The sequence below is a fragment of the Trachurus japonicus genome, chromosome 13, assembly GCF_045865225.1.
Source record: "Trachurus japonicus isolate A0001 chromosome 13, Traja_1.0".
NCBI classification, from domain to species: Eukaryota; Metazoa; Chordata; class Actinopteri; order Carangiformes; family Carangidae; genus Trachurus; species Trachurus japonicus.
The window spans coordinates 33,924,146-33,952,142 of record NC_140919.1 but is presented as its reverse complement, the minus strand read 5'-3'; the positions used below and the strand labels follow the sequence as shown (position 1 = coordinate 33,952,142).

Genomic DNA, 27,997 nt, shown 5'->3' with positions numbered 1-27,997 from the left:
TTGGGTTCTACATTAGATGGCACAGGGCCAGAATCCTAATTGTTCAAAAGCTGACTTAAATAAGCAAAGTAGGTTCAGAGGACCTCCTGTGAGACCTTTACTATCAAAGTTCATGTTTACAGTAAAAACAGGTTATAGAGGAGCTCATCATGATAAGATGACAGTTGTGACAGGAGGATGACAGGTGTTTCATCTTTTTCATGAAGAATAATTTATTTGTGGTTTTGCTTTGCCTCAGTTTACTTATACAAAAAAAAACAAAAAAACTCCCCAATACTGTTATGACTACATCTGCGGTTTTACATCTTTCTCTCAAATGTAGATTAGATGTGTTACTGTGTCTCTTTCTTGACAATGATCCCATTTAGCTCCCTTGCAGCCAAGCCACACCAACATTGATCCATGTATGAGGTAAAAGGAAATGTGCTGATTCCTCGCACACTCGGTTATACATTAACTGTGAACAAAAAAAGAAATAAAAAGAGCTCATAGACTTGGACAGATAACCTGCTACTGCATCTGTCAGACCAAGCAAATAAATTGCTGACAGAAAAAATAATCTTGACACTAAAGGTCATTGTAGCTACTGTCACATTTTCATGTTATTGGTGTGTTTATGGCCAAAATAAAAATCTATGAGATAGTGGCAGGGGAGAGAGGATGTTTCACACATAAGGTTATGTGTCTTTAAAATATATCTTTGAAGGGAAAGAAATGTATTTAAAGTAGTTTCATAACATCCTGCTGTACATTTTACTTAGAGTGCTTGTGTATTCTGATTGAATCAAAACATGCTTAAAGTGTCAAATGTAAAAGTAGCCTACCTATAATGTGGACTACCATCTTATTAAAGATGGACAGTAGTACGACAGCCTATTATGATCCATAAAACATTATGCATTTTAGAATATACCAATACAACAATTTGTCGATAATTTAAAACTTCTATCTTAAAATATTTACAAAGTTTTAAACGTTGCAAGAGCTTATCTGAACTACATTATGTACTGAGGGACATATTTTATAAGATAGTTGTATGGTTTGTATATAAAATCTTCATGTGCAAATTAGTACACTGAAATGGTACAGTACTTCAGTTATATTCTTCATTGTTTCCCTCACTCTCTAATGTTGTTCACTTCACTTAAAAAAAATCAACTATTATAACAAACTTGACATGCACATTAGATGAAGGAAACATTTACACCCAACAAGGAAACTGGTTATGTTTTTATGTTACATGAGCTGCAAAGATTCCCTTTGTTTGCCAAAAAGCCATTTAATGATAAATGAATGTAGGCTACTGTTTGCTTGCAAGTACCCCAAGAGTCATATGGCCCTGATTACAGAAATCCTTATCTTACATCTTATTTGGGAGCTTGGAGAGATAATTGTCATCAATGACTATAATAAAACTAAACTGGTTATGTATAACCACATTTTATAGTTGAGGCCTCCAAACAGAAGTTGTTTGTTATTTTCTAGACCAGACTTTAAAACACATCATCAAATTGTTATAAAAGCAGGAAAAGTTCTGATAAAACAATGTCAAGATTATTTGTCAGATGTTGAGGAAATGCCCCAAACAGATCATTTGAATCAAAGTATCAAAGGAAAGTAGTAATTATTTCTCCCTACAAAATAAAATAAACAACAGCCAATGAGCCAAATGTATTCTTTTAAAAACCTGGCAAACACATCTATGATGAGTCTAAAAAGCATCAGTAAAGAATTATTCATATTCATTTGCATAGAGAGCAGAGCTAATTTGAACAACTAAGGATAAAATGGATACTCAAGTGACTTAGCTTTAAACTGAAATCAAGTGAAGCCCTATGGTAGGTGTACATTATGATACACATCTGCGCTTCATCTTCATGACACACGGAACGATGAAAATTATCAATTAAGAATTGATTTTATAGGATAAAATGATAAATAAATATCAGTATGGTCACCGGCGAGTGAATGTGCTTGTGCTCATGTTGAGTAATTCTGCGTTACGCAGGCGTCGACAGCAGTGTGTTTGTTCTGCAGGGTTGCATTCTGAACGTTCCACCTCTCATGGCTGCTAATGGCAGGTGTGCATGCCTGTGCATTAATCAGGGTGCTGTGAACCTGCCATTTAATCGCAGAGGAAGCCGAGCAAGTAATTACTTTTGAATCTCTAATTGCACAGACAAGGAGGAAGAAAAACACTGGGCAGGGAGGCAGCCACGGTCACAGATCAAAATCACATGTTGCCTGCTGCTGACTCCTGGGTACACCTGTGTATCCCAACAGCTGCTGTAGAACATCTGGACTGGGCTGCACCAGCTGTTCATAAATCCTTCACTAAGTTTGCGGGTAAAGTCCTACTACTATTGAGTTACATGTGAATTAAGAAACAGCTCTCCTGTCAAAATCTATGAACTATAAACAAGAATTTAATGTAATAGGAGGCTAAATTATAAAAAACTTAAAAAAAAAAAAAAACATTCTTGGAAAAATTTGAGCAGGCCTGCTGCTGTCACTCTGTCTCCACTATGTCCTGGAAAGTAGTTACATTTACGCATGTAATTGTTCCTAACTCAGTTTTTTTAGGCTACTTTACTTTAGTATTTACAATGAGTGAATGAATGAATGAATGAATGAAATTTTATTATTGTGTCACGCATACACTGTATGCACAGCCTGCATAGTCTTAGAACCAAACAATCACACAAACCGGGACCAGGGTATGTCATCAAAACATCAGAAAAAGAAAAGAACAAATAAATTAAAAATACAACTAAAACAGCTTTCACACATATCCTGTCAAAAACCATTACCAAATAATAATACAGTGCTTCAAAGGAATTGACAGGAAATTACTTACTAAGAATTCAAAGTAAATTGTAATTTAACACATTTTCTTGTCTCCTTTCCCAGGCATTGGAAATACAATTAGCAATCTTAAACACATCAAAATAAAACAACCATTCAATTTTTTGCATTTTTTTTTCAGAGCAGCAAAATATTTCAGGGTTTTATCTATATATTTCTTGGAACAATGTCTCTCTCCAGTCATTTGTACAGTACAGAAGGAAATGGGACTCACTTTTCACTTCACACATTCTCTCTCGCTCTGTACGGTGAATTGACTACCCAATCTTTTTGTTCTGTTTTTGGTCTCCACCAACTCCTAATGGAATCGGCTTCTTAGCTGCTGAGTTAAAGCTTCACTGTGCTCAACATCTAGGCTGTAATTGTGTGTGGAGTTGTCAGCTGTTTCACTGTAAACAGCTGCCTGAATGTATGAACAGTGAGAGTGAAACAGTGCAGTAAAGTCGTCCTGTGGACAGTTTAGCGGCCCGAAACTCAATGTTATGCTCCATAAAACAATTCAATACAAATTGCAAAGTTTCTTCCTGCAGAGCGACACAGAGAGTTCACATGTTAACACAGACAAAAGTAAATATCTGATAACTACATTCCAGTCTCTTTTCCAAATGCACTCCTGAATAAAGAGACTTCTTATCGTGCCATAATTTGCCACAAGCTCTTCCTGGTAGGTGTGTGTTTGACTTCCCGCTGAGTAGAGCAACTAACTGCTTGGATCTGATTGACTCATGTTCTTTTCTCAGGAGATTTATTGCACAGTGACACACCTTACATGAACCTGGCATAGTTTGTCTCATCAAAATAAGGTCAAGGGTGATACTGAGCATTGTTGTAAGCTGTGGGCACACGCTGTGTAGTAAAGTGCAATAAAACTCTCAAATGACAGTAAAACATGAATTGGAGTTGATAGATTGATGGAAAAAGACCAAAAGGAACACAATGAACAGCAGCTCTGCAGGTGCATGCTCCAGTGTGAGAGCATCGTGCTCAGCAGACTTCACCTGCATGATGTGCTCCGAGCTGTTTGTCCAATCCATCACTAGGTGACAGCAGTGAGTTCAACAGGAGGTTCCAGAGGAAAAGTCGCGGCTTCACATCCTGCAGCTCACCTTCAGGTCTTCAGCCACCCAGTCTGTGTTTCTATTCCTTCTTCACAGAGCTATATGCAAAAGGAAGCGCTGGTATGGAACAGGCAGTCAGCATCACAGCATCATAGCTCAGGAGCTGGTGTCAGAGTCATGCAAATCTCCCCAGAGTTGAGCAGTTTAACAGTCACTAATAGATAACCAGGGAATAAATGTGGTCTTTCTGTGTAGGCAGATGGGACATCTTCATACTTTGCACACAGCATTTGGGTACAGTTGTACTTTCAGGAAGAACTGCGAGATGCTGGAAGTACCTGCTCGAATGATCTCATCACCGTATGTACACACACAAAGATAAGTTTTATTTTGCGTGTATATTTGGACAACAGACACAGTCTGTCCTGCTGGGACAGTAAGCTTAAGCAGCTTTGTTCCACACATTTTTAAGTGGGAGCTCAATAGAAGTGTTTCTGTCTTGTACTAACGCATCTATTTGCTAAGACTGGTGACAACACTTGGTCCTGTCCTGTTGTTGTTAGAGTGCAGGTTTCATTTCATGCCTCAATGTCCCTGTGCCTGCTGCTTGGCTCATTTACTTACACAGAGTCAATCTGTTTGACTGTAGTGCCCCTGCTGTTGTTAACCTCTGTGCCTGTTTGAGTCATCAGGATTATTGTTTCTGAATGCATTTTATGTTTCAGGGTGTTGCAAGTGTTTCAGATATTTTGACAAGGAATTCAATTAAAGCCCCTGATACAAAACTGAGTTTCTTTGCAAATGCACGGTATATTGCATATTTTATATTTACACATATTTTCATAATTGCATTGAAAATATAATATAAATCACCAACAGAAGAATCGTGCACATTCTTACTTTGTACTATTAGAGCTTCAATAAGACATTAATGAGGCATTTTAGGGGGGAAATACCTTCAATCATTTTGAAATCAGGAGCATGATTGTCAGAGTTGTTTTTAATTCTAACATATGATGAGCAGCTTGTTATGTTTTCACCTGATGCCATAGAGATACCTCGCTGCTCCACCCTCCAGTGCACCTGACAAAGTGGCTGTTGCTTCGATCCCTGAGTCAATATTGACCAGCAGGAGAGAGAAGCAGCAGCAGCAACAGCAGCTGGGAGGAGGAGAGCCAGCAGAATGTCATCAGCTACACACACACACACACACACACACACACACACACACACATGCACAGAAACTTTTGAAACATTATAGAAAACATCAGTACAGATCAATACAATGTGGTTATTGACTACCAGCTCATAAACCTCAGTTGTTATACGTTTTTTCTATATTACGTATTGTACACCAGTTGTTAATTATTTAACAAAATGTGTAAGAGTTCCTGAGAAAAGCAGAAAAAATGTTTATTTTCTATTTTTTACTACAGAAATAACTTAACTTTTTTTTAAAACAAGCAAGGCAAGTTAACTCTTTTTTATTAAATGGTTGAGACTATGAACTCTGAAATCAGAATAAAAAGGAATTCATAAAAAAAACATCAAAAACTATGTAGTTACAGTAAAACAGAGCAAAAAGTGACCTCATTTATCTAAATACGCAACTCTTGTAACTGATTCCTGAATATGCGCATAGAAATACATTTATGTTGTGTAAACTACAATGACAATTTGTCATTTGTTGTTACAGTAATCACGTGATCCTTCCTTTATCTGCTATTGGAAAGAGCATGTGAAATTAATCGTATTGTAGCTGTGTTTTTTTTTTTTTTAGGTTTGGTGATTAAAATAATGGTAAGAAAGGGTGAACATAGCCTACAATCAGAGATGGAGATTATTCAACAAAGTTACCAGGTTGTATGCTGTGCAGTTGTGGTATTTGTTGCCTGACTGGACAGTAAAAATTTTGACTGTGGTAAAAATTGTTTCTGGGCCGATTCCACCAACAAGGTATTTGTGTGTGTCAAAACTCAGCCTCTGGTTGGGAGATTAACCAAATCCATCCTGAACACTGAACACAGAGACGAGCCAAAAATGACAGAGAGAAAAGTAAATAACTACTCAGATGCAAAACAACCACAAAGACACAAAAGATGTTTTAACTTTCAACTATTTCAATTCTCATTCTGTCATTGGTTCTGTGATTTGAGTGTGATGTTGGGCTGGTGAGGTGACCCTCTCATCCTGTTCATGGCCCTCAGAGGTGCCACGGGTGTTGATGGCCGTACAGACTTCTACCTTCAAATTTGTCATTTTGCAGGCTTCAAATCAAAGTAATTGTTTTTCCACAGTGAAAGTAAAGGGAAGAGTGTCTGGCTCAGTTACAGCAGCAGAGTGGGAGTATCGGAGAGCTGACTGTTGAGTGGACCGGGGAGCAGAGGTGTATATGCTGCATGCGGTCGTGCTGCCCTGAAGAACAAAGTGCTGCGTCACAGTATTTTCTCTCAGGTCTTCACATGATGGAAAATCCCAAATCCAATGTGTCTGTTTGGTATTTCTTATCAGCTGCTTTGTTACTGCAACAAAAAATAAAAAAAATGGGAATACTACATACAGAGACCTTAAGACCTAACCAAACATCTCGGAGAGCAGTTTGCAGTGCCGTGACTAAGCGCCAAACCTCAAAGCTGCTCTGATCTGACATGATTTAACAAAAGAAAAGAGGAGGAAAAGCTCAATCCCTGACTGCACACACACACCTTGTGCATGAAGAGCAAACACAGCCGACAGACTTTCAAGTGTTGGGTCTGATTCAGACAGAAACACTCTGTCACACACACACACACACAGTGCTGCAGTGCATGTTGACAGAGCCAACGCTGTCCCTGCATACAACACACACACACACACCAACACAGGTTGGCAGACCCAGCACAGGATCACCCACAGGTCATGTTTATGAACTGGGAGGAGTGGGAGGATGCCAGTGTCTTCCATCACTTTCCTCTTCCTTATCCTCGCGTGTATCAGCCAGTTTGTGTTTGTGTGTGTGTGTGTGCGTGCTACAATTTGACCATCCTACTGTGATTCAAGGGTGTGGTGATGAAATCTTATTGCGCTGATAGAGATCAAAGCTGCTGCTCCGATCTCTGATGAAGAGAAACTGTGACACAATCAAAGCTGTTGTGGAAAAGTCCGGTCGCTGATGGTTTTATGACGGATGATTATCATGAAATAGTTGGAGGATTTGCATGATTAATGAGGTTTTGTGTGAAGAACAGATGAGAAGTAGGAGATTTTGACTTCTTTGAGGTAATCGTTAGAGGATTGCTTCTTCCTGATGACTCCTCCTGGTTGAGTCAACTGAGACATTTTTCCTGCACAGACAGATCCCGACAATAAAAACACAATGAATTAATCTATTGTTGCTATTTCTATTTTATCTTTTATTTGTTCAATGTCAACACTGTGCACTTCCTCCTTGAGGACAACCAGTTTCTTATTTTGGGGAATCTGCTTTTTTGCAGTGAGAGAGAAAACTATAAAAACTTCTCTGCTGAATACACAGCTAGAAAATAAACTATGAAAATACAAAAAGAATAATAGATGTTTTTAGCCAGACAGTTCCTTGGCTATCAAGTTGGTTATATTTCACCACTATGCCGTTTCTTGTTTTCTTGTTTTCTTCTTTGTAGCTTGTTGGCCAACAGTTAGCAAAATTATTTATTTCTTTATTTTAGAGTTTGGAGTGTATGCCATCACAACATTAGGTATGGTAGATCTGTGTTTATAACCTGTTGTCACCAAAATAAAGTTCTAGCTGGAGCCAAAAGTGACATTTTGCATCACATCTATTGTTCAGAGCAAGAAACCTAATGAGAAGATAAGCACATTTCACAAACTGTCCTATGTAAAAAAAAAAAAGAAGCAGTTTTCTTTGAAATGTGTGTTTCTTTGTTTTCTAACACAGGTGACAACAAGCAGCTCTTTCCAGAGATGAGCGGTCAGAGAATTCGGGCTGCTGGGGTTAAGGTCCGGCTCAGTCTGTGGAACAGGACATGGCCGCTGCATCCTGAATCTCACGCACACACCATGTAGCCCTTGCCCTTTTTATTTCAGCCACTTTCCAAATGTTCCGGTCTGTACTCTGACCAGGCTGAGGTGAAGAGTGAGAGGTCAGCGAAGACACCGGAGGCAGCCAAGCAGCACAGCTGGAGCCCAACATCAGCTGCCGGCTCACGGTGCGGCCGCTGTGTTAAAATGACGCAGAGAACAGGCTGGCAGGTATAGGCCTAGTATACATATCTACTATAATCAGTTTTCACCCCTTAATTCATTGCACATTTATGATTTCCACATTCAATTGAAGAAATCACGTGTAGTTTGCCAAACATGTATGAGAAAAGCACAAAGCTGAACAAAGCACATCATGTTTTTCTGCTGCTGTAAAGTGATTCAGAGTAGATGGTTATCTTTGCACCGGTTTCATATCTCCACTGGTCTGTCTTCCACTTCCAGCTGCTGGGGGTAACAGAAACATCTAAAGGGCTAAAATGGACACCTGGACATAGAGGTTTTGCATAACATTTGATACTGTAATTGGTTGTTCTATCAGAGTAGGGCATAGCAGGTTTGATAAAAAAGATTAAGATTTTTATTTTGGATGTGGTTTAACTCTACAGGTGTGTTGGAGGTTCATTTTTGACTTTGGAAACATTCAATCTCATGTTCAAACCAACATCAATGAGAAGTTTGTAAATTATGTAAAATCAGCATATAGATAAATAACATTTTAAATCCCACTGCTTTGGCAACCATTATGCTGATGATGCTCATGTGATAGAGTCAAAAGCTGCAGGTTTGCAACTTACATGTAGACTTTGTGTCTTTCTTGTAGGAAAAGAAAGGAAATGTAGGTTATCATAATTTCATACACATCACATGTAGTGGTTTATTTTATCCTTAGATAATGAGAAAACTCTAAATTCATACAAGTCTTCTTATTTTGCAGTGACTCCTTCAACCAAAGTTTTTAAATAATTAGTGACTTTACGATGTGTTTTTGTAGTAATGGTATTTTTCTACTGAATAATCTGAACACCTCTGCCACCGCTGGGTTGGTTTCCATTTTGTTTTTGCATGTGACCCTTTAACACTAAACTTCCTTATAGCTCCAGATCTCATGTTGCATATTTACATCAGAGGATCCAACAAGCTCTGTGGCAAACAACAGACATGTGTTAAGCCACACTGTTAAAGGATAATACTGGTGTTTTTCTTCATAATTGTGTTAGTTTGTTAAGCGAAACTTGATGATCCTTGTGGCAAAATATACCACATTCAACCAAGCCAATAAATGAAAAATGCAAATCTTAAACACAATAGAAAATTCTTGGAACAGGAAATGAATGCCACAGTAACGTAAATGGCCCATTAATGCTACAAAACAAATCTGCACTGTTCTTGATCAGTGAGTCTTTACATCAGCAAGACATCGTATGTATGATTGACTCAAAATGAATTACAGTGGCCGTATTCATACTAATAAAAGACAATGTTATCCAATGCAAGGGTTTAGCTAAAAGTCTCTGGACTGACGGCCCATAGAAATCAAATACAGAGACTATAATTGGCAGGTTAAGATACTTTTTTGTCTTTTCGTGGGATTTGTAAACCAAAATAAAAATACACAATATTACCAGACTCGTGTGCCTGGTCTAGCTGCAAGAGGACAGACGGGTATAGTTACAGGAACAGGACTGTCCCAGGTCATGCATGGTCCCTGTCTCTGGTTGCTCAACATATGTGTCACCCATCTCTGTGAAAGCGTGATGGACAGTGCGTGTTCTCTGCTGCGCTCCAGTGCACAGGACGCTTTCACAACAGCCGTGATGGTCTGTGTACTGGATGAGCTGTTTTTGCTGCTTGTTATTATTTGTTGTTAATGGTTGACAGATTTTAAATGGAAACATGTGAAAGTGCCAGGGAGATGTACGCCAAAGTTGTGTCACCCAGAGGTGCCAAGACGGAGGTTTTTGTGGGGTCTGGTGTGTTTTTTTGTGTGCACGTCTGTTACTGTTAATGTTATCTTTCTCTTTTGAATACTTCTAGTGTGAGAAGTATTGAAAAGTATATGTTTTATATGATATATTTTATTTATTTATGTATTAAATATGTTTAAGACAATAAAACATCATTAGCTTGTAATTGGTACCATATATTTACACTTGTGTGGCGGTTAGAGTTAGGGTAAACTGAATAAACATGAATATTTTCTAAATTAAATTGTGCTGTACAAATATTTTACATCTTTTATTTACCTCTGACCCATCTTCTGATTCAGATATGTTCCTAACTTTAATTTAACCCTCTGTCCCCATGTGTTTGACAACAAATGAGCCCTTTCATTCTCTTGTTAAGAATATCAGTCGGTTTCTTTGGGGCCTAAAAACCAACACTTGAGTCATTAACTTGTCACCACAGATGACAAAGCTGCAGACAGACTGTAATTTATCTGTTTCCATGGGGTTAATAACTTTACCCACACAACTCAGCGGCTGGCGCTCTGCACACCAGAGCGAAGTGCAGTGGAGGTGTGCGTCGGTGGGGAAACTGTATACGACAATAGTAGCCGGAGATAAGAGGGAGGTGTAATCTGTTTAATGACACCCAAAGCAGCAGCAGACTATTAGAGGAGAGGGACAACTATCAGAACTTTAAAGATAGCCATTGGAGAAATAGGTTACCCTTAAAGAAATATCACTTAAATTATATAATTAACATTTCTACAACGTTTCAACTTAAACATGCCTCTTGGACTCAGCAGTGAATTTCCAAAGACCTTGTTGAACTGTATGATGTTTTCTTCTTTTATCACTCCCAGTGCTATAACTGGGGCACCTTAGTTGTTATATTCACATAAAGCTACATTCTCTGCACATCAAAACACATTATTTACTCTGCAGCATGTGGGCTCCAGCACTAATAGGTTTCAGACAATCCTGTGTATTACTAATGATCAACCACATTGATACTACACTGAAGGATTACACAGCAACTGACCAATAACTGGCTAGGTATCTTGTTGTAAAGCATCATACATATTCACAGAGGAGGTCACTGGCCTCTGTAGGCGCCGTGTTGTTTACAGGAATGTTTGCAGGAAGATTATTTCATTTGAATCACTTTGAGTTCATTGGAAAAAATGCATGTATAAGTACTTATGTACAATTGAGCTTTGTAAATATGAATTTACTCAACAATATGGTAAATGTGTTCTACTTTATTTTTCAAATTTGTGCAAATATACAGTGTTATTTGTGCTTAATTAGGTTCATGAAGGCTTATAAATTTGCTGAGAAGTGCCCATGATTAAAACCATAATGGCTTTTTGTAACACTATATGACCTTTCTGCAGTAGACCTCGAACTTACAACAATGATAATTAGTGTGTTTATTTATTTATACTGATAATCCTTTTATACTTGCATTAAGTTGTACTTGAGTTAACATTTTGAGTGTAATTCAATTGAATACTAATGATTGAATATGAACTATAGCCACTGTATATTTGAAAAAAGTGTATTCAATAAGTAAACCATGATGATTCTTTTTTTCAAACAAAAATGTAGGTGTCTCTGCAGCAGGCTGCATTCATCCATCATTCATTACTGCTCATTATTAAATGACTTAACAAGTATATAGTATGAACTAATGCCTAGTTGCTGTCTACACAGTAAAGCCACCTGAGTTATATCAGATGTGTATTTTATTGGGCTGCAATATTACACATGTTTATCACTGTAGGCACAGCTACCAAAAGTCATGCCATACAGCTGCCCTGCAATGAACCCTCCTCATGAAGAGTCTGGAAAAAAAAATGAAGAGAAAGCTGAGTCTTTATTTTTAAGGTTTTGCTCCAACTGTGTGATCATTTTGGAGACTGCATTTATTTTTTTCCTTTACTTTCAAAGTAAAGGAAAAGTTGCTGGTCTACTGCAGATTTAGCCTATTTTAAATGTAAATCCCTACGACCAGTTATAAAATCACATTTGCAAAGTTATGTTAGAAAGTTTACAAATTTTAGTCAGATTGGGAGACTTTTGGCTGTGGGAGTTCATCTGGCTTGTCAGTTGGGTGAAGGTCTCCTCAGCTTTACAGTTGCTTTATTTACAGAATGCCTCCACCATGCAGGGGTGAAAAGGTGAGTTCACATCAACCACCTATAGCTACATTAATGTTTGAAGGTTTGTTTACCCCCTGGGTGAACTGATGTTTTATGGGTCTTTTTTCTAAATTTGCAAAATAACAACTGCTTAATAGATTTATTATATGTATTGTCTCGTGTCAGTGTGGGCAGATAAGACACAATTGAAGCAATATGAAACCTTCTGTCCCACATTGTTAAGGTGTATACACACTGTCTTGAGTTAAAATGTGACTAAAGCAGAATAAACTATTTCTTTGTACTGTGGCTAAAACTAATGACATTATTTGGCATCATTAAAAGAAATCAAGCTGAATTAATGAGGCTATACCAACAACACCTCATTAACAACACCATCAACATCTGTATGATCATCTCATTAGTGAGTAATCGCACCTACTCAACACCTTTTCCTTCAAAACAAAAATAAACCGATCTTCAGTATAGACACACAGGCAGGTCTAATAAATACATGACAATATTTTCATATCTGCCACAACTACCTCTACCTCCACTCCTGATATTGGTTCAGGGAGAAACTCTAAAGGAATAAAACCAGTTTAGTATTTGATCCAGCGGTGTGAATATGTGCAGGTCGCCTTTCTTAAAAGTCTTTAAGGCATATACAACATGGTCCAAAGTCCATCAAAGTTTTGCTGATAAGGGGAGCCAATAAAAGCAGCAGTGCAGCAGTGTAAACACATGTCTACCTACCTCGGCCCAGAGCGGGCCTTATTCTGAGGATTTACATAAGGCTGCCATCAGCCGGCCCACTCATTACCATGTTTTATATCCCCCTGCTCTCAGAAAGCATCATGGCAAAGTAGGTCCATCCTCCCCTTCAACAGGGAAGTGAAGCAGCTTCTCGGAGCAGGTGTCAGCAGCACTCAACTCCCCACAACACCGGAGCACAGAGGAAGACGGGAACTTTATTTGAACTTTTTTCTTTCCCCCTCTATCCTCCTTTTTTTTTTTCCTTCCTTCTTCTTCTCCTTCTGCCCCAGCGCGCACACAGCAGGCCTATGTTGAGTTTTTAATGTTCTCAAAAATGGTATCCAAGCTGACATCCCTGCAGCAGGAGCTCCTCAGCGCCCTGCTGGACTCAGGAGTTACCAAAGATGTTCTGATCCAGGCCCTGGATGATATGGACCCCAGCCCGCCGGGCTTTGGAGTAAAACTGGAGAGTCTGTCCATGTCGCCCGCTCCGCCTCAGAGCGGCAAGATGAACGGGGCGGACGCAGACTCGAAGCCCGTCTTCCACACGCTCACCAACGGCCACAGCAAGGGCAGCAAGCTGTCCGGGGACGAGGGCTCCGAGGACGGGGACGACTACGACACGCCGCCGATACTGAAGGAGCTCCAGTCCCTGAACACGGAGGAGGCCGCGGAGCAGAGGGCGGAGGTGGATCGCATGTTGGCGTGAGTTTCCCTGCGAGTTTACACTCTTTAGAAAGTGTCAAAAAAAGTCCATAAACCTCATGTCAGTACCGTTCAAAGGTGAAACTAGAAAATAAGTTGAAATTCACAGCACAGCCTCTTCGTTTCTATTTACTGATCCTTTAAATCTGACAAAAATATAACGTCAACCTTTAAAAAAAAAAAAACGGGCCTTCATAGACCTGAAAAACGCTTTTCCTTCTTTGTTTACAAATTTAAAATACCCCGCCACAACTGGGTTTAAACATTCTGGTTACTAATTATCCACATGGATTATTATTTCTTTACCTTTGCAAAATATCAGCTGAACTTAGATCTATTTATTATTAACTATACTCCACCTCTCAATGATAAAAATCCGCCAACAAGGGTTTACACGAGGAGCGAGTGAATGGGGACAACTTCAAGCTGGGAAATGACGATATTAAAACGAAAATAACAACTTTTGAATAGTCTAATAATAATATTAATAAATATTATTAATAATAATAATAATTATTATTATAATAGCCTACCACTTATAACGACAATAATATTATTATTAATTATAACTACAATAATAGTTGATTTGTCTGGCTGTCTCATAATTGATTAATTAATTCGACTAATTCGAGAAGCCATTTGCATGCTATTCGGCGTCAGTAAACATGTCCTGAAAATAAATAAATGAATAAATTCTCAAACACATAAACAAACAAATAAATAAAGATGAGGCATCTGATCCTTTTATTTCTAATTATCTCCACTCAAACCACTTGTGTCACTAAGACTAATATTTGAGGCTGTATGGTCGGCTAACAGTAGCTGGGGGATATCAAAACTAACCCACGTGCAGTTAAGTTATTATTAATTTTATTCTATAAATCATCAACTGAAAGATACACAGTGGCCTGTGATTAGAGTGAATGGAGATCTGGTTATTCATTGTCAAAAGTTATAAACTAACATCTCCCACTTAACCCGCAGACTTAGATGTAGGCCTCCACATTCTCCAAAACAAACAGACGTGTGTAGATTTGCAATAATTACGGATGTCAGTGTGTCTGGGCCCGCTAATCTCCCACAGTGCGCCCAGGCTGCATTTCACCTCCGACTTCGCTGCAGTCATGAATAATGTTGAATCGCTAAATCTACAGGTAAGAACCTGCTGGGTTTTTTAATGCGCAATTTACACAGGTCCGTGTCCGCGAGGATACAAGTATACAATTTATTAGAAAAGAATAGACAAAAACTATTTTTTATTTTGACTGAATTTTGGTTTTGAGAAAAATATCTCGACGCGAATATTATATGAACGAAGTCCTGACTTCAAATTATAAATTGATTATTACATTAGAAAATATCTGGTGAGTAATGCATTTATTTTTATCAATCAAGTAAATCGTAAAATATACATAACAAATGTTGCTTTATGATATTTTTTTTTATCTTTTGTGAAAATCTGAAAAACAAATTTAAAAGTTTTGTCAGCCTGTCTGATGAGTTCTTGCTCTTATTTAGGATCCTATGCAATTATATATTCACTGAGCTTTGAGTTTTCACCAACTCTTTCCAGGCCGAAATCTGAACCAAATACTAAGTCCAAGTTTTTCAACTTCCCTGAATCCACTTGAACTAACCTTTGAAAATATTTTCAGCCTATTGAATGGGCTACAATGATACACTGGTCATCTGTGAGGGAAGCTACAGGGAAGGAACAAGTTCATGAGCAGCTGTGTGTTTGATAAGAATACATGGAGTAGATAGAAATGAAAGCTTTTATGGCGAACTAAACTGAAACCATATGGACAATCTTCCCTCTTGTATGAAATGTTTCTTCATGTTGCCATGTTTATTCAGTAGCTAGTGTGTGTGTTTCTTTACTGTTTCTTAGTGAAAGCTGCACACAGTTCAGTGGTGAAATGAGTTGTATTTTCTGCTCTATCGTAACCCAGAGAGGATCCATGGCGTGCTGCCCGCATGATCAAAGGTTACATGCAGCAGCACAACATCCCCCAACGGGAGGTGGTGGACGTCACGGGGCTGAACCAGTCTCACCTCTCCCAGCACCTCAACAAAGGCACGCCCATGAAAACACAGAAGCGAGCGGCCCTCTACACCTGGTATGTCAGGAAACAGCGGGAAATTCTCCGACGTAAGTTAATATTTGAGTTTCTCACAGCTTGGCCGCGGCCTGTTATGTGTTGTTGGCAGCAGGACGGCAATTTATTTGGGTTTCAAACCTGTAGGGATGTGAAGTTGGACTAGACTTTTCCTCCTATTGCTTGATGGAGTATACATAGATCCTGTATTATTAGGGAAATACATAATTCATTATAGAGAACACCACTGTCATGTGTTGAATACATGAACGCATTGTGAAATCAGTGTCATTGAATGTACCTCTTTTTATTTTTCAGAGTTCAACCAGGCAGTGCAAGGTTGTGCCAACAATATGACAGACAAAGGGAATCAGGATCCAGTGTTTTTTTTCCCAGAGTTCAACCCGTCTGGCCAGGGCATGGGTCAGCCCGGTGAAGAGGTTGGCAGTGAACCCTCCTGCAAGAAAATGAGACGTAACCGTTTCAAATGGGGGCCTGCGTCCCAGCAAATCCTGTACCAAGCCTATGAACGGCAGAAGAACCCCAGCAAGGAGGAGAGGGAGGCTTTAGTCGAGGAGTGCAACAGGTAGATGAAACATAAAACGCGATGCCTCGCTGCGACTGTTTCACAGGCCGCATCAAACTCAGCTCTTCACCTTGTGCGTCTGCTTCCCACAGAGCCGAGTGTCTTCAGAGAGGGGTCTCCCCGTCCAAGGCGCAGGGCCTCGGCTCCAATCTGGTCACAGAGGTGCGAGTCTACAACTGGTTTGCCAACCGGCGTAAGGAGGAGGCCTTCAGGCAAAAGTTGGCCATGGACGCCATCACTGCACCACCCCACAGCATCAACCCACTGCTGTCGCACAGCTCGCCACATCACCCCCAGACCAGCGCTTCACCCCCAAGTAAGCATCACAGAAAGGACATTTCTCTTGTTTTGGCCTTAAATGTGCAATTATGTGAAACATAGAAACATTCAGCAAGAATAAATGACAGAAACTGTGCGACCCCGCAGTTTTCAGAGAATATTTAAGCTGTTTCCTGCCAAAGTTTTGGACAACAATACAGAAAAAGGGACATGATTTTGTTTTCTTGCGGGTGAAACTACTGTCAGAGGAGCTTAGAGGCTCAGCTGATGTGATCAGAGAGTCAGAGAATAAGGGGACAAGTGATCAATGAGCCTGAGTGAGTGAGCTGAGCAAATGCCATTGTTATTCTGATCTTTGAAAACACACTGAGAACAATCCACATTGTACCTGCAATCTCCACTCCAAAGTCAGCATGGAGAAGCAGGACACAAAGGGCAGCAATCCTGTGACAGGCCAGGGTCAGGCCAGGGTCAGGGAGGGGGGGACAGACACAACCACATCACCTCTACATAACGCTGTCATTTCCACATTTCCTCCTCCCATGCAGGTTGCTAATGACTCTGCTCAGAGAGTTGCCCAAAGCCAGGGAGATGCCGTGTATCGTTGCTCTGACCATTTCACCCTGACCCGATGTTTGCATTCGGAGTAATTAGTATTGACTGAGTCTACCTGGCGTATACGGCATAAACACAAAGCTAATAGGCCGCGCCGTGCCATCACTCACCCTCCATAAAACTGTGATTTGAGAGAGTCACTCAGAGCCTATTGTTGTCCCCCCGTGTTCGGACACGAGGTGAGCTTTGAAGGGAAAACAAACTGTTTGCCCTGGCGTTTGCTCTTTTACCTTTGGATAAACTAGTCCCACTTGTGGATTGTCTGTTTGCCTGAGGTTTTTTTTGTTGTTGCTGCTGCTCAGAACACCTGACCAGGCATTTGACCTCAGGTTGCATAGCCAGAGAGGTCAGCGATAAGGCTGCAGTAGTGAAGGGGTTGGTGCATGGTGGAAAGCGCTTTACCCCCCCACCAGAAAAACCCTCAGCTGGCTGCTTACAAGGTGTCCTGCTGGCATCCTGCCGACATCATCAGCTGTTTTTCAGTGTCAGCCCCTGGTCGGACAATAATATCCCAGCAGGGCGTCTCATTGCGTTGCTAGGGCACGGCCTGTATTATGCATGCTTAATGGACAATTAAAACCCTTTGCTACTACATCTCCCAGGCCTTTGATAAGGGGCTCCTCTGACTTCTACTCTCTATACTCTACCTCAGCAGGGGGTCCCATTGTCCATGGTGTATTAGAAGACTGCTCTGACTGTAACCTAGGTTCATTTATCTCTGCTGGGCCTGAAGGAGGACTGGTTTTAAAGCCTCCCCCCCTCACCTTTATGGGCATTAGTATAGTTGCTGAGGCTGTGCGCAGACTTGGAGCAGCAGGAGCTGTCCACTGGGGTATTGGCTCTTTTCTGGCCAGACAGGACTGATGACCCCCTTCTTCGCCTATAGAGAAAACTAGTAACCCCCCACTTCAACCATCGCTGCACCTTCAGTGATACAACAGAGGTCACAAGTGGGTCAGATCAAAGAAACTTCTCTTATTTGTGGAGTTTTTATTGATTTTGTTACAGTTCGTTGGTCGGTTGGTCACAACTGGATAGACACTCAAACATGCATGGTTTGGCGGTGACCTTTTTTACGCTCATAAATGAAACTGATCTGAGGCAGATTGCATAGTTCGTTGGCTCATGTGAGCATGCCCCTGTGTTTTCCTATGTGATATTTACCTACTGTTCTTTCACGAACAATGTTTACTAAGCTCTACTAATCCATCTTATTTATTGCATTCTATCTGGGGGGATTAATCTATATGAACAGGTCAGTTAGGGTCACAGCGTGCTGACTAAATTGTAAAACTCTGTTTACAATCCAACGGTTTTATAAGTAGTGGAAAGTAACAAAACCTAAGAAGGCTTACTTAGGTACATATAAAATGAGTATTTCCATTGCATGCCACTGTATACATTTCAGCCCTTAAATATTGTATTTGTGTACATTTAGTCACTCAAAGTCTCAGTTACATCAACCTTTTACAGTTTTACATAAAATAATATATTATATTTATGACATAGGCTACTCATATAAAATGTTTAGGCCTAAAGAGATGAAAGTGTTGTTATTCGTTTTTTTGTTTGGTTTTTTAGCAATAAAGAAGAAGAAACAAAATTTTCTTCATTTTAAATTCTTTTAAAATTCAGATTTTAACTGCATTTTTTTCTTACAAAATGCAGTTCATTGCTAATAATAAAACCAGTGCCCCCCAAACTATTGGGCGTTTAACAAAGTATTTGTTATAAATGAACATCAGAAAAAGACGTTTTTTTCACTTTCCTAAATCATTACATTTACATTAACAATTATTTGAGTTTTTTATTGTTTTGTCCCTTATACTCAGGTAAACAATCAGTGTACTTCTCCTGCCTCTGGTAATTTGACATCTTCCATCACGATAAACTGGACGAGTGCTGGGATGAGCTGCATCATTGTGACTGTGACAAAACTAGCAGACTCAGAAGTTCCAGATCAGATACAGTGGTAGGGGGTTTGTCCGTGGGTTGTGTTGCTTTCCATCACCTCAGGCTAGCATGAAACAGGCACACACACACACATACACACACACGCTGAGAAAGGATGGCCTAGCTCTGCACTTTCCACTGCGCTGTGTCTCCCAGAGAGCCACAAAGAAGAGGCTGGATACGTCCTGCAGAGACCCAGGAGGTCTGTCTTATGCAGCGCTACTACAATGAGCGCTGCCTGGGGTTGGGGAGGCAGGCTTTGATATTACATGGGTCACACAGGGAGCTAGAGCTTTTTAAACCTCCTCAAGATCCTTACTACCACTCCCACTTCTGAAGTTCTCACCCTCCCCCTGCTCTCGAAGAAGAACCCCTACTTCTTGTGGTGTTGTGGCATCGCCTCAGTTATTCATTTATCAGAATTATCAAAATTAAGGGCAAGATTTGAAAAATGTACGTATATGGTTAAAATACCTCAGCTTTCTAGAAACTGACAGTGTCTGAATCTAAATCATGGGAGTCCTCCATACATAGCCTACTCCCTGCAGTTAGAGTTACTGCCAAACCCCAAAGAAACAAACCTGGCCTGAATAGCATCCTTTTCTCCTTCTGACACTTTAAGAGGTCGCCCAGCCCCGAGATAACTGCCTTTTTATGAGTCCTCTTCTATTGTGTGGCAATGGGGGTCATGAGTCCAGTGGAGTGCTTTATTGTTCTGTGGCTGTGTTTACAAGGCATAGTGGAGTGTTGTGGGGTTGCTAGTATGTTGCAGGAGACAATATGAAGTCTGTGGGCTGTACAAAATGGAGGACAGGTAGTTCGAGGATGAAATATGGTGCTGTGTTTCAGTTAACATCGTGTCTGTATTTTAGGTATCTTTTGTTGAGGTCGCGACTCAACATTATGAGATTTCACTTGTTTATTGTCTTGCTGAGCAGACTGGTGTCAAATGTGAAGACAGTTAGCTTAGCTTAGCATTTAAACAGGAGGAAACAGTAAGCCTGAGACTGTTAAAATCCATCTAATGTCACCAGCATCTCTGGAACTCAACATTTCACATATTTTATCTTCTTTAGAGCTACTAGTCAGTGAATGAATTAGTAGATCGGCAATTGTTTTGATAACTGGCTAATCATTTTATTTAATCAGCACAAAATCAGATTAAATGCTTGTTGATGAATGACGTCACCTTTGAAAAGAGCCAGGCTATTCATATATAACACACTGTGGCCTTACTTCTCATAAAACTCTCTCTAAGACAGTGAATAAATATCGCTCAAAATGTCAAATAACTGTTCGACTAAACTGAATAACTGAATCGATACACATTCAACCGTACAACCAAACAAATGAGTTTATCTATCAAAAATGATCTGTTCTCTCTGACACCTGGAGCAAATATCTGCAAACACATCCTGTTCCAGTTCCCAGCCGTGACAAATAATCAATGCCCTCACCTCACTAGTCACATATAGCGTCAGTGCCTCTCCCTCTTTTTCATTTTTTTTTATCTCAAAATGCTCGGAGCAGCGGTTCCTGTCGTGTCTGAGCAGCTTCGACAGGGCGTCCGGGCTGTCACACCTGGGTCAGGGACGGGGGCCCGGGGAAGATGTGAGATCTGAGCGCAAACAGAGGCTGTCTCTACTCTACACTGTCACCGAGGGAGGGGTGATCTCTCTGTCTGTGTGGGGCTGAGACCACAGGATAAGAATGTGTTTGACATTGCTTGTAATTGTGTAATGTTTACTCTGTTGGTATCAGAGGGGGCCTGCATCAGCAAACAGTAATTTGGTTGTTGGTTGTTTGGGAGGGTGAGGCATTTCTTCGGGCCTCCAATGAGAGACAACGTGTAGAAGTCTAGACACAGGATTAAGTGAAGATGAGGAAATATTGTCAAACTTAATGATGAAAAGTTATTTATCACTCCATTTCCACTATTTTATACCTGCAGTCCAGGACATTCAGGTGTAAATATTGTACTTTTTACTACCCTACATTTTCAACCTAATTTGCGTTGGCCTACTTTTAGCTTTTGATTTTTTCATAGTAAAACGTAAGCTTACAAGATAGACATGGGTGGCTGTACTTACACTGAGCTGCATGAAAAAAAATAACATGAAAGAAATGTAAAGAAAAGATAATACACATTTATGAAGCCGAATTTTTTTTCTCTCATATATATATCTCCTCACAACCCACGACAATTTATCTAGTGACCCTTTGGTGTGATGGTGTTTTACATTTACAGAACATTTTGTTGATAATACTTACTTACGTTGAAATTTGGGTCCAGTATATTAACTGCTAACAGCCTGTTTTTGCTGCTTTACTTATCCCGCCGCTAGTGAAACATGACGATATTTTCAGTATCATTGGTTTGTGTTCTGAGCACAGAGTGTGATGGGAGCTCTGCTGTTGTGAGTGCGTGTGCACAGGGAATGGCCTTGGCTGAGCTACGCTGATAGCAGCGGTGGACGGGTCAGTGTGTATGTTTGTTTGCTCTGTCCTCTCCTGTCTGAGTCAAAGAGCAGGTGAGCCTAGCCGGTTGGCGTGACGACTGCTGCTCGGGCCAGCGCGCCGCTATCGCTCTGCCCTATATAAGTGTTAAAGCACACAGCAGCCAAGACAAGTGAAACTAACCTCCCTGCCTCTCTGTCTCAGTGCGTTACAGCCAAGGCCCCGGTGAGGTCACCTCCTCCACGTCCATCAGTCATCACGGCAGCAACGCCATGGCGACCAGCCAGTCAGTGCTCCAACAGGTGTCTCCGGGAGGATTGGACCACAGCCACAGTCTGCTGTCACCTGATGCCAAGATGGTGAGTGAACACACCTGGGCCTTCCTGGCCTCAGATTAGATAAGACCAGGCCTGCGTTTAGCATAAACGTACAAAGCAGGTTCCTGAACCTCCTCTCCCATGGACCAACTGGCGAGTGCCAACAATTAGCACATTGTGCTGCTGTGTTTGGAAGGTGGAGCCGGGGTGGCAGGCCATGGCTGGACTAGCACACAGCCTTCACCAGAGTGCACCAAGCATGTGCATCACTCGGCCAATAAACCTGACAAAGAAACATTCAGTTCTTATTGATTAAATGCCTCGCACAGAGGAGCCGCAGGTGGAGCGCTGCTTGTTCTGCCAGTAAAATGACGCCAACATTTGATTATGCCCAAGGCTCTGTCTTTTTTTTTTCTACTTCAGAGTTTCTCCCCTCTGCCCTAGTCCAATATTTGATCAGTGACAAGGAAACCTGTGCAAGGACCCACAGCATTTGAGTTGTGGTGCAACGGTACATTTGAAATATGATGCTTATTCTGTAGAAGTGTAGTGTCATGTAAATCACATTGCAGCACCAAACATTAATCTTGCTCAGATAAAAACAAATACTCACAAAAAAATACGTACATTATGCAAATTACTATTGAGTACTGTGCTAACTTCCTCGTTGATTCATGACACTTCTGCCTTTTGGAACAGTTTTATGTGAAATGGACACAGTGAGGGCAACAGGTTAGAGCTGACAGTTTCTTATCTGCAGATGTGCATCTGGCCAATCCCTCCTCTGTGAGCAGCTGGCAGTAGTTAAACACACACAGTCTATCCAAGCACGAGGACCATGATCCATATAAACATTAAATATGAGGATGTTGTTTTGGTTACAGCTGTTTTTTTGTTTCATTTTTGCAAATCAGGGCGAAAGCATTTGTATAAATCAACACACAGATACAAACACTGTTGATGTGCTTCACAGAAATACATGTAACCCACACTCTTCTTGGCTGACATTTTTTAGAATGATTTTCGTTTCTTTACCTTTTGCTCCTTATCAGTATTTGCTTGTGTGCCGTGTGTGTTACTCAAGCGAAGTGTTATACAAAAGAATCCGAACTAAGTCAACATTTATGTCTGTTGTTTGTTTTGCAGACAAAATCCGTTTCACTTTGAAAATGAATTTTATGTGAATTAATATGAAGGTTTAAGAAAACTGTCATTTCATTTCATTTACGGTGTATTTCCTTCATATTTCTCCAGATCTCAGGTTCAGGCGGAGGACTTCCTCCTGTCAGCACACTAACAAACATCCACAGTTCCCATCACGGCCATCAGCAGTCACAAAACCTCATCATGCCTCTCATGGCCATAGCACAGAGTGAGTCCTCCATCCCTCCATTCACTTACACATAAAATGAAACAGAGTTTATCGCATCGCAGCATGGTCTGACCGTTTGCTGTGTCTCCCCAGGTTTAAACACGTCGCAGTCTCAGACGGTGCCAGTGATCAACAGTGTGGCGGGCAGCCTTGCGGCGCTGCAGCCGGTGCAGTTCTCCCAGCAGCTCCACAGCCCGCACCAGCAGAGCCTGATGCAGCAGTCTCCCAGCCACATGAGCCAGCAGCCGTTCATGGCTACTGTCACACACTCACACAGTCAGTAACACTTTTCTACTGTCTTCTACTTTGCACTTTGTAAATCAGTGTTCAGTTCTCAGCTTTGTTAGCTTGTGTTGCCTTAAAACAAAGGAATTTCTAAATGGCTGAAACTAATGATCATTTGTGTGACTATCAGTCTTACAATTTTTTTAGTCGCTTTGTCTATGAAATAACAGTAAAAACTAAAAATGGCAGTTTCCTATACAACATGATGATTATTGCAGCATCTTTCATCTGAACAACATCCAGACTTATTAATGTGTTTCACAAGAAACAAATTATACAGTAATTCGAGAAAAGTCAGAAAAAAAGAGAAACTGGAGCAGATGGATTCCCTCCTGTCACGTTTATCATCATGTGATCGCTCAGACTCATCCTGAGTTTTAGATTCACAGGATTTTCAGGGAAAGATGAAGCATCCGGTTATGATCTGTTAAGTTTTCTTTCAATTGCGATTTGATGCATGGACACTTCTCTGCCCGCTTGAAGAATGGAGAAAGTTTCAAAACTATTCCTCAGCAGAAAATAAAAGCTGTATTCACCTATTAAAATAAAAATAAAAAAACACTTACTTTATGAATTCAGTATCTTCAAAAGAACACAGTAAATATTTGACTCTTATTGTATTCTAAATCACTTCTAGACCTGCCTGATATAACCCATCTATGTTATATACTTTTTTCATTCTGTACACCTGTAATAACCTGTTTTGTTTGTCATTTGTAGTGTATCATCACAAGCAGGAGCCCCCACAATATTCCCACCCGTCACGTTTCCCTTCGGCCATGGTGGTCACAGACGCCAACAGCATCAACACCCTCAGCTCCATGTCGTCCAGCAAGACGGTCAGTCCCTTAACCACCAGCACGTCACATATAACAATCCACATCTCACCTCTCTGAGCCTGTCACTGTAGATTTTAGTCCAGTTAATCATCATCAGCTTGTATCTGCACGACAATCTGCCTGAAATTTGTTCATTTGTTTATTAATAATTTGCTGGGATTCTGCTGCTGAGTAATTCTTATACTGATGCAACAGACTGCACTGTCTCTTTTGAGAGCTTTAATCACTCATCACTCGCTCATTTCCTACTGATTCACAAAAATAAATTCCCCCCTCACATAAAAAAAAAAAACAATGACACAATCGAAGCACACTCCAGCAGCAGGAACTGGGTAATGACAGGGGAGGAGAAGTGTGTGTTTTATGATTGTGTGCTGACTTGTTTAATTCCTGTCACATTAGGACGCTCCTGTAAACAAGATGGTGCAACTTGGGGGTCTCTCCTGGGTAAATAAATTTTATTAGTTCAGTCACACATTTGAAAGATGAGTAAAATCATCAGCATCGCACACAAATCAAGTATTATGTACGTTTTTTTTTGTTTTGCCTTAAAGATTTTTGTTTGGGTTTGCTGCAGAGCTTTCATCTGAACTCAAACTAACAGACGAGAGAGACACATTGATAGTATTTGTTCCTATTTCCTTTCACACAGTCTAATCAATCACCTGTTCCCTCGGCCTGAACGCCTCTCGATTAACGCACCCTCCTTTCACTTTCCTGTGGTGAGAGTCACCTCTGTGATCAGGAAATGAGCCTCGCTGTTAATCAAAGCTCTCAAGCCTTGTGTCCCGTTACTCTCCTCCATGCTACAGTGAGGTTGGAGATGAGGTGGGCTAGGTTGATGGGTGGGGGGAGGGGGGGTTTAGGTTGGAGTTTTTTCTTTTTTCTTTAGTAATTACACTTCTTCCTCTTTCCTACTTCTCCCTGCTCTCGGTGATCGCTCTAGCCTGAAATGTTGACCGTGGTGTTTTCACACGCTCAATTTCCCACGCTGAGGCAGAGCGCTCATCCCCACCAAGCTGCTACTGACAGACTGATGGGTTGATGGTGGTGTAGCTCAGTGCACGGTGCATCCTCCGTGTGGCCACAAATCTCCCAGAGGCTGTGATACATGATATAGACACATTTCATCCCGGTTGTGACACAGTCTCCATGAACATGAATCAGCTGTTCATTTATCACAGTTACAAAACAAGTTGTTACATTATGCTCTGAAAAGCGGTACCCAGTGTAACTACACTAGTAAAAGTCTGATAAAAATCATTTTACTTTTTGGTTGGTAGGAAATCTGCCAATTGTTGTTTTTTTGTTTTTCATATGATAGGTATTAGATTCATCATTGAACTTTCTTAAATGTCTTATTTTAAACAGTAAATCAAAACCCAAACCCAATACAGTTTACTCTATGTAAAACCAGGGAAAGCACCAATTAACCCTAATGCTGGAATAAAATCAAACGGGTGACCAGTTTGATTGGTCCATTAATTGTTGTAGCTCTAAATATGCTTAATATGCAATAAGTGTAATAAGTATTGCAATTGAAATATTATAGTAAATGTATTTGTTTACTTCCTCCACTGGCTGAACCCCTCATCATATCATCACCATGTGGCATTTCACAAACACTATTATTTAAGGAGCAATTAGTCAGCAGGCTCTCCCAGGTATTTCCTTATCAGGATTTTATTTGGGTGGGTTTAGCCCTCTTCTCATGACACGACCAGCACGCTGTGGCTTTATGACACTCATTGTTTACCGAGGACCCTCCGTTATACCTGACTGTTTAAAATTCACCTCAGCTCAAGACCCGGTGTCTAATGACTCAGAGTCTTACCTGCAGGTCAGCTTTATCAGGTGAAACTGTTTGCTGGCCGCAGGGTCACACCAGGGTCACCTGCCCCCACCCCTGGCGACGCTGGAAAAAATAAATTCCACAAACAATCTAAAAAAAAGAGACCATTTCAATGGAGACAGGGCTTTTCAGAGTCAGAACAAGAGGGATGAGGAATGTATTTGGTCAGGTGTGGCACATGAAGGTGCAAGGGTGATGGATTTACCAGTGGAGGACAAAGTATTCAAGTCATTTACTTAAGAAAAAGTGGTCAGTGATCACTACACTATGAAAATAATCAATTACAATTGAAAGTCCTGCATTCATTATGTCACTTAAAAAAAAAAAACAAGTGAATTTCATATTAAGATTTTTTATATTTAGTTTTTTGTTCAACTCCTAGTATTTGATTCTATATAATTCTAAAAAAAAAACAGATAGATTTGCTTGAAATATACTATTATTATAATATATACTATACTAAGTATTTGGGAGGTTATTTATTGGGGACTAGTTTCACCTGCGGATGACTACAGGCCTGGGGTTCTGATGAGTGTTTAGAGCTACACATGATGTGTTTTGTATTTTCTTCCTTAATCTGAGTATCAGTACGTTGCAGTAATTGAGTACTCATACTACTTTCACCCCTAACATGCACATGAGTTTAATTCACCTGGTCACTTTCATGAATCATGCACATTAAATATAGGTACCTGTGTTACTGGACAGATTGTATTTATTGTTTTATGTAACACAGGCCTACTTTGTCTGACATTTCTCTCCCTCTCCTTCTTCCCAGTGTCCTCTTCAAGCTTGGTGAGAGCATCCTTGACTTCCTCGGTGCCCGGCAACTGGAGCACATTTTTCCACCCTCTCACCGCGGTAACCATGGCAACTCTTAATAACCGGCAACAGCGCACTGGATGATGAGTCAGTCAACAAACAGGAGGAGTGACGGCGGTGGGCCAGGCGGTGAAAATGAGAAATGGGGACAGAGAAGGAAAACAAACAAAACAGAAAGAAAATTCACTGAACCTGAAAGTGAAGAGATTGGATTCCCCCCTCTCTGTCACACACACACATGATCAACAAGGATGTATGATTTTAATCTCTGAAAACAGTATTCACTTTTTCATGCCCCTGTTTTTTTTTTTTGTTTTTTTTTTGAAGAAAGTGTACAGCCATCTTTTGTGACATTACAAAGGAACAAAAACAGAGCACAAAAAAAAAGAACTGCTCACGAACTGCTTGGACCTGAAAAAAAGTCTCTGGGACAACTTACTGTATATTACACTGTGATTTAAGGTGGAAATATGAAGATAGACTGAGACAGTGATCAGCCTCTGTGACGGTTCAAGGACCCAGTGAGGGCGATTCACTCACACAAAGCACCACGAAGCCTTTGCATGTGAGCTGAACTGTGTGACAATCACAATCACCTTTATTGATCTTATGCGTGCACCTGACATCCTTACTGGGCTTTAAAGGAGTCTTCCATGTTATTCTCTCACACTTAGTTTACTGTACTAGCGTTAGTGCAGATGATGAACGCCATCTGTCGCTGGTGATATTCATCATGTCGAGTTGCTCAGCGTGTATACTGTGATTGAAAAGACTTTGACAATCTTTAAAGGACTATGCAATGTGTCTATAGGTGTATGCAATGCTTATATAGCTGGGTTCTGCAACGAACTCCACACACGTGAGACTGGGAATGAATATGCACTATCAGTGAAGTGACCAACAATTATTATGCTACACTGGAGTTGCTGTTGATAAAGCTGCCTGTAAAATAACACAAAAGCAGATGGATGGACGTGTAGCTACAACTTCTATTCCTCTAAAAAGCTAGTCTGCCACTCTATAAACC

At 40.5% G+C, this 27,997-nt stretch overlaps 1 protein-coding gene across 2 annotated transcripts; it reads left to right on the top strand.

The window, feature by feature from the left end:
• The first annotated feature begins 12,785 nt into the window (after nucleotides 1-12,785).
• Nucleotides 12,786-27,152, top strand: hnf1ba (HNF1 homeobox Ba). 2 transcript variants are annotated; one of them, XM_085796127.1, is made up of 10 exons: nucleotides 12,786-13,494; nucleotides 15,447-15,646; nucleotides 15,912-16,179; nucleotides 16,272-16,495; nucleotides 21,688-21,842; nucleotides 23,055-23,172; nucleotides 23,266-23,448; nucleotides 24,178-24,296; nucleotides 24,699-24,743; nucleotides 26,927-27,152. In XM_085796127.1, the coding sequence occupies exons 1-10, from the start codon at nucleotides 13,112-13,114 to the stop codon at nucleotides 26,945-26,947; spliced, it is 1,716 nt and encodes a 571-aa protein (XP_085652253.1). In that variant the 5' UTR covers nucleotides 12,786-13,111; the 3' UTR covers nucleotides 26,948-27,152. The 2 variants fall into 2 exon arrangements, with proteins under 2 accessions (XP_085652253.1, XP_085652254.1); XM_085796128.1 differs by lacking the exon at nucleotides 24,699-24,743.
• Nucleotides 27,153-27,997: the final 845 nt, after the last annotated feature.